Raw genomic sequence first — 6,788 nt, 5'->3', positions numbered from 1 at the left:
CCCGGGATATGGGCCACAACCCGAGCCCTTGCAGGGACAACTGTCCCGCCCTGCTGCACAGCGATGCTTGGACCCTGGACCCGGGCACCTCAGAGCTCCTGGCCGGCCCGGACCCAGGCACCTCAGAGCTTCTGGCCGGCCCGGACCCAGGCACCTCAGAGCTTCTGGCCGGCCCGGACCCAGGCACCTCAGAGCTCCTGGCCGGCCCGGACCCAGCCCTGCTCCGCTCCCTCCCACCCCCCAGGAGACACGACAGCGTCCTGAAGGATAAGCTATCACTCTCTGCAAGGCGCCCAGCTGCAGCCCTTGGTTCGTTGCTCCTCGGCCACCAGCCCAATCAAAGAATCCCCTTGGCTTAGAACTCAGACACTCCCCCAGTGCAGACGCTGGGAACCCCTGGCTTAGCCACAGACCACAGTCGGGCTTGCCGGGGGAGTAGGCGTGTAGCAGCGAGGGCTGCCGGCTCGGGTAGCAGCACCCCTGCCCTCCAGCCAGGGTCCAGGCCTTCTCCAGGGGAGTCCCCCCCACCAACTCCTCCCATAGGCCCTTGGGATGGACATCTCACTCACCCACTTGCTGAGCTCCTGCCCCCTTCCTCACCACGCTTCGTGTCCTCCTCAGCCTGACTGGCCCAGGCACCCCGTACCCAAGTCCCGCAACCCCGGCTGGGGGGTCCCCTCCCCTCCCGCCCAACCCCATCCCTCCCTCTTTAGGGTCCTGCCTTCCAGCCAGAAGCAGGCTGACCTCTGCTAGTTTCTCTGTCCAGTCCAGTCCTGTCCGGAGGATAAACTTCCCAAGCTGCCCGGCAGAGGGCAGCTAGCTGTGGTCTGCGGCGACCCTCTTCCCCACTGCCTCCCAGTGGGCCTCAGGGTGGGCCCGGTCGCAGGGGACCCTCAGACCCTCTATACCTGCGGCTGTGCCTCTCTGCTGTCCCCTCCCCCTCAGTAGGACCCTGATAGGAGGCGCAGTCTCAGGCTGCGGGCCACACCGAGAGCGGGAAAGGGTGGGAACATCTGTGTTTATTTGAGGCACCAAAGCAGCAGGAGGGACCCAGTGTGGCGGGGGCGGGAGGGGGCCCGAGAGCAGCTGGATTTCGGGCTGGGAGCAGACTCCTGGGTCAGCAGCCTAGACCTGGGGACAGTGGAAGGCCTGTTTTCCTAGAGGCTGCCCTCGAAGTGAGTGAAATGAGGTGTGCAGAGATGCCAGGGGAAAGGGTTCCGTGCTGGCGCTCGGGCTGGGCTCCTGAGGCTTTACTCCCATCCTCCCCCGACACAGGCCGAGACCTGGCTACACACTCACCCGTGCCCGGCAGGGCGCACGGACCAGCGCCTGTCCACACAGCACATCTTCCACACCTGCGGGCCGACAGGGCCTGGACAGGGGCAGGCCTGGGATCAGGTGCCCCTCCCAGCATGTCCCTGGGACGTGGCTCTGACTCTGGGGCCCTCAGGCTCCGTTCCCAGGTTCCCCCTGGAAGGCTGACCGGGAAGGAAGGGTAGCCGGCAGGTGTGTGGATGCAGGGGGCAGGCCTGCCTGTGGGGCCCCAGGGCCTAGAGGGTGGGCGCTGCGGGGGGAGGAGGCTAGGGGAGGAGGCTTCGAGATCCTCTTGGGTCTGGGAGGAGCTGGGCTTTCCTTCCTTCCTGAGCTTTGGGAGTCTGGGCCGGGCACAGGGTCCCAGGGTCCCAGGGGTCAGGGGCCAAATCGCAGCAGAGCCGACAGCAGGCTGAGCAGGAGCCCGAGGCCCAGCACAGCGGCGCTGGCCCGCAGCCCGCCGTCAGCCGCACTGATGTTGCACAGGAAGCTCTGGCAGCAGTAGGTGCCCACGGACGCCACACCGAGATTGACGCTCGGGATGGGGCAGATCGCGGAGCAGCCCTTGTTCAGGCTGTAGCCCAAGTCCACCACGTTCCCTGCACAGGAAAACGAGGTTGTGAGTGGAGGGGCAGAGAGGACAGGGCTGGGGCGGGGGCCGCCTGGCCGCCCTGCGTCTGCACTCACCGATGCCAGCGGATGCAGAGATGGTCACACAGTAGTTGTCGGTGTCGGCGCAGACGGTGGGCTTCAGGCAGTACCAGTTGCTGTTCTTATTCACGCAAGAGAAGCACACCAGGGAGTGGGCTGCAGAAAGAGGGATGCCTGTCTCATGCCCAGGAGTCTTCCTGTGTCCCCTCCCAGCCCAGACCCAGAGGCATGAGGACACCCCATCTTGTGAAGGCATTGACTGAGCAACTATGGTATCCTGGGCCCGGGCTGGAGACCCAGAGGACAATGACACCAGACCCTGGTTCTGGAGGAGCTCCAGTGATGCCCCAAGTGTCCAGGCAGGGCTGAGGCTGCCAGTGGGGGCGGGGGTAGGAGGGACCGCTTCACCGTGGGAGAGAAGCCTGTTAGGTGGCACAGAGTAGGTGACATGGGCACCGCTCGGGAGAGAAAGGGGAGAGGGAGTCCAGGAGGAGGGCACAGCCCGCTCAGAGGCCTGGGGCCCCAGGGCACCTCACCTCGCTCCACACCCAGGAGGGCAGCCAGCAGCACCGGCAGGAAGACCTTCATTCTGGAGGGGACTGGCGTCCCGGCTGGGGTCTCACGAAGCCAAAGAAGTCAGCCCTGTGCTAAAGAGACAGCTCGCTGGAGGGTGGGGCTCACCACCCCTCGTGCCCCTGGGGCAGGGGCGGTGCCTTGCTCTTCCCAATGGGGTCAGGGACACTGGCCCTGGGGGCAGCCTGGTGTCCCCACTCGTAGATGGGGGGAGCTGCCAGTTTCCAGCAGCAGGGCCAGAGCAGAAAGACCCTCTGTGCTCTGGTCTTTCTGCTCCACTCCCAACCTGCCCCTCACTCAGTGCAGACTCCTAGCTGAGACCCTTCCCCAAGTCTGTGGCACTTGCTGCTTGGGGGGAGGGAACTCATTAAGGTTCTCAGAATCACCCAGAAAGGGAGGTCAAGGGAGTGGCCCCTGCCCACAGTCCGGGGTGTGTGGATGAGACAGGCTGGGACCTGGGATCCTCTATCAGAATGCTTGCACCTGGACAAATGTCCCCTAGAGCAACAAGATACAAAGAAACTATAAGTGACTAAAAATAACTGCCCATGCACCCTGGGGCGACAGGGTATAAGAAGCCACAAACTATGTTTTTGAGGTGCTGGGAGCAAAAGCAGGGTACTGCACATCATTCCTGCCCGGTACCCCCAAGGGGGGGACAGGCCACCTAAGCTATGCCTCCTGCCTGACCCGCAGATCCGCCCCCGCTGTCACCCCACTTAAGGACTCAAGTAGCTCCTCTCGGGAACTGTTCCTTGTTTTTGCTTCCTTGTACTGCAGCTTGAGCCCCAGTAAAGCCTTGCCTGGAATTCCCGTCTGGCCTCTTAGCAATTTCTCGAGTCCAGGGGCCCTGGGGGGGGATGGCGACCAGTAATATTAGCTGACCTGCGTCCAGAACTTTCCAGGGGCCAGCTCTGTGCCTGACATGGGGACCTAGAGCTGGGCTGGGGGCATGAGGCATATCTAGCTGAGTCTCCACCTGGGCAGGGGGAGGGGCGCGGGGCTCTCCCATTCTGTGTTATTTAACGCTGAGGACGGTGACTCCATACGTATCTGCTACTCCCCCCACTTCGTGGCTGGGGAGGCTCAGGGAGACCCAGCAGTGTGCGACCAGTCACCCCAGCGGGAACAGGCACAGGCTCTGGCAGGTGGCTGTGAGTCCCTGGGGGCTGTCCTGCACCAGGACCCTCCCTTGGGCAGAGGTCCTTGGCAGTGGATGGAGAAAGCACTCTGAATACGACCAGCTGGGGTTCTGGTTCTCTGTTTTGCGGGAGGCGCAGTGTGGGAGGAGCAGTCTGGTACCTTCTGCTGGGGACAGCCGTGGGCGGGCGGGGGAAGGGCTAGTCCCCAGGCACCGGGAGGAAGGAGGATGCCAGGGAGAGAACCGATTTGGGGAGGGGCTGGCGGAGACCCTGAGAATGGGCTTCAGGGCTGGGCAGGGGCTGCCGTCTTGGGGCTGGCAGCAGGAGCTGCAGAGGTCCAAGAACAGCGCCAAGCCCAACGGGGGCCTCTTCCGGGATCCCGGCATTTAGGGAGGAAGGAGCCTCGGTTTCCTCCTCCACAAAGTGAAGTTCCGGCGGGAGGAGCTCTGAGCTGTCCTGAAGGAAGCTCTGGGGCGCACCTCCGCGGTCACGGCCAGCATCCCCACCCTGCTGCCAGGCACCCCACCAAGTGCGCCCTGCTGGGCTGAGTCCAGGCACTGGATACTAATGTGTCCACATTAGCAGGGCCAGGCGGAAGGGAGCCCGGAGGGGAGCCCGTGGGTTTGCGGGCAGGGCCATTCGGGACCCAGACTGTGCACTCTTCCCCCAGGCTCACAGGGCTGATCTCCGGGAGAGCCTGGCATTCAGTGACGCTGGGCCAGCAAGAGAGGTAGGAGCACGTCCTGGACCCGAGGGATGGAAGGGGCCTGTGGCCCGGCGCAGGGGGCTGGGCTCCTAGGCACCTCATATACTTGCGTAATCTATGCCAAACAAGGTGCTTTCACCTCTTCCCAAGGCAGGCTCCCGTCCCCATGGTGACCCACCAGGGCAGTTAACTCTCTCCTTCCTGCCAGCGCGCCAAGATCCCAGCCCCTTCAAGTCAGGAAGGCTGGCCCCTCCCCAGTCCCCATGTGAGGGGTCAGGGGATGGGCCTTAGAGTTGGGCGATGGGCCCCCGGCGCCTGCGCAGCCCTAGGCTACCCACCCCGGGAGGGTGCCCGGCTGCAGTCTCCGCCCGCTCACGCCCTCGGCCTTTGGAAATACTGGGGAGGGCCGGGAGGCTGGGGGGCCGGGAGTGGAGGCGAGGCGCCCAGGGGCCGGGGCCGCTCGCAACCCCGACCCCCAGTCTCCCGCAGGCCTCTCCCGCCTCCCTGGCGCCCCACTCGCCCGCTCCCCCACCTCGCTGGGCAGGGCCCCGTCCCCGCACCCCCGCCCGCCCGGCCCGGGCCCTGACTTACCGCCGGCGGACGCAGGTCCCCGGCCCGGCCACGCAGTCAAGCCAACCCCCGAGCCCGAGCCCACGGCAGCCCGCTCTCCCGGGCGGCCAGGCAGCGCGCGAGCGGAGGGGGCGTGCGGGAGGCGGGACTTGGCGCCCAGGCCCCGCCCACCAGCCCGTCACCCCTGCGCAGGGCCCGTCGCAACCGGTCCGCCTGGTCCGCTTGGGCGGGGACGTATCGCGACAGCCCGGCCAGGCTGGGCAGGGGTCGGGGAGGCCCCCAGGTGGCCGGACACTTTTGAGGTGGAGCTCGGGGGAGGGGATGCGTCCGAGGAGGCCGAGGGGGCAGTACTCGGAACCCCTTCCGCAGAGTGGGATGGGGTCCGCGAAGAGGCCTTCAGCACGCCACGCCCGGGCCAGGTGACAGGACGAGGATGAGAGAGTGGAGGAGGGGGCTTCCGGGGCAGTGATTGCGGGCAACAGTGCCGCCCAGCAGGAGATCCGGGCCGCACCAGCGTCTTGACCCTCAGCCCAGGAGAACTCAAGAGCCCCCTGGGTGCTCCCCTGCAGCCGGGGCTGGGTGCGGGTCTTGTCCTCACACAGCCAGCCTGACCTGACCCTCTCAGCGCGGAACCTAGCGGCCCCTGTTAGAGTGAAGCGGGCCGTCCTTAGTCTGACCCAGTGCGTTTCCTGTGTTCTGTCTCCAGGTGCCATTAATTGCCTTTCAGCCAGCGTTCACAGAGCACCCACTGTGTGCGGCCCTGCGTCCCCCACCCCGGGCTTGTGAGCCAGGCTCAGGGGCCAGGCTCTGCAGCACCCCAGGCCTTGCTCCTGCTTCTCCCTGGCGGGGATGGAAGAGCCTCGCAGCCTGCGGGAGCTGGGGGTGCCAAGGCCTGCCCGTGGGCGGGGGCTGCCAGGCAGAGCGCCCTTCCTGTACCTGTCACCGTCTGCTGGTTCCCTTCTCTTCGTGCAGAGTCCTCTCAGAGCCTGATGGGTCCCTGCAGATTCTCACTTCTTACTTTCACAGCACACTTCCTGTTGGAGCTGTTTTTTGCACCTGACCTTTTCTTGCAGTCTTTCTGGGTGGCATCTGCTGGTGGCATCTGCGGTGACAGGGGGGGAGGGCCCCAGGAGAAGTGGCCTCTTAACTATACAAGGGAGAGGGACTGAGGCAGGATGGCGGGGTGGCCAGGATGAGCAGGGTGGGAAGAGGGATCCTGTAACAGGAGACCAGTCCCATGGGCAAGGTAGGGGTACACTAGGCACCATGTGATTATGCATGGATACGAGTGATTGTGTGATTGTCTGCCGAGTGGGTTTGTGTGTTCAGAGTTCTGGGTTGGGTCACCTTCTCCTATGGTCTTCTTTGATGACCAGATGACAGGAGAGTGGGATAGATCAACTCGGAGGGGCTTTGGGGGCTTTTTCCTTGGAGGCTGAAGGTGGGACTCTGTGTGTCATGAGATGTCCCAGCTGAGAAGTGATGACATCCTCGGGGTCACACAGCCCTGGGGCCCAGGGACACGCAGTAGGCTGTGGCCTTTGGTTAGCCCCCTTCTGGGTCTCACCTCTGGGGAGAGGAACTGCCTCACCTCCGCCCCCTCCCCCTCAACATAATCTGAAAACTGTGGCCAGGAGGACGGCTGGTTGCCTTGAGCTTGATGCTTGCTCTCAGCATACAGTCCAGTCAGATTTGTCTGATGGGGGTGAGGGTGGGGTGTGTGTTGGGGGGGTGGCCAGATTAGCCTGCTGCACTCAGAAGGCCACGCCCTTGAACACATGGCAGCCCTGGGAGGTGTGACTTCCTGGTCTATATCCATGAGCTTGACATAGCCA

At 64.6% G+C, this 6,788-nt stretch overlaps 1 protein-coding gene across 3 annotated transcripts; it reads right to left on the bottom strand.

Annotated features, from left to right (window-relative positions):
• Positions 1-999: 999 nt before the first annotated feature.
• Positions 1,000-5,073, bottom strand: LY6E (lymphocyte antigen 6 family member E). 3 transcript variants are annotated; one of them, XM_079722741.1, is made up of 4 exons: positions 4,975-5,073; positions 2,499-2,604; positions 1,999-2,118; positions 1,000-1,910 (listed from the first exon to the last, which is right to left on the bottom strand). In XM_079722741.1, exons 2-4 carry the CDS (start codon positions 2,548-2,550, stop codon positions 1,690-1,692), a joined length of 393 nt encoding a protein of 130 aa, XP_079578867.1. In that variant the 5' UTR covers positions 2,551-2,604; positions 4,975-5,073; the 3' UTR covers positions 1,000-1,689. The 3 variants fall into 3 exon arrangements, with proteins under 3 accessions (XP_079578867.1, XP_079578866.1, XP_079578868.1); XM_079722740.1 differs by having other exon boundaries at positions 2,499-2,609; positions 4,975-5,071; XM_079722742.1 differs by having other exon boundaries at positions 2,499-2,625; positions 4,975-5,013.
• Positions 5,074-6,788: the final 1,715 nt, after the last annotated feature.

The sequence above is a fragment of the Hyperoodon ampullatus genome, assembly GCF_949752795.1.
Source record: "Hyperoodon ampullatus genome assembly, chromosome: 17".
NCBI classification, from domain to species: domain Eukaryota; kingdom Metazoa; phylum Chordata; class Mammalia; order Artiodactyla; family Ziphiidae; genus Hyperoodon; species Hyperoodon ampullatus.
The sequence above is the reverse complement of the archived record's forward strand: the minus strand, read 5'-3'. Positions and strand labels throughout refer to the sequence as shown.

Excerpts from the sequence above, each read along its gene's own strand:
- LY6E (XM_079722741.1), bottom strand. The coding sequence starts at position 2,550 with ATGAAGGTCTTCCTGCCGGTGCTGCTGGCTGCCCTCCTGGGTGTGGAG. Across the intron at positions 2,119-2,498 it reads CCTCCTGGGTGTGGAGCGAG|CCCACTCCCTGGTGTGCTTC; the intron begins GTGAGGTGCCCT and ends CTCTTTCTGCAG. Across the intron at positions 1,911-1,998 it reads CTCTGCATCCGCTGGCATCG|GGAACGTGGTGGACTTGGGC; the intron begins GTGAGTGCAGAC and ends TTTCCTGTGCAG.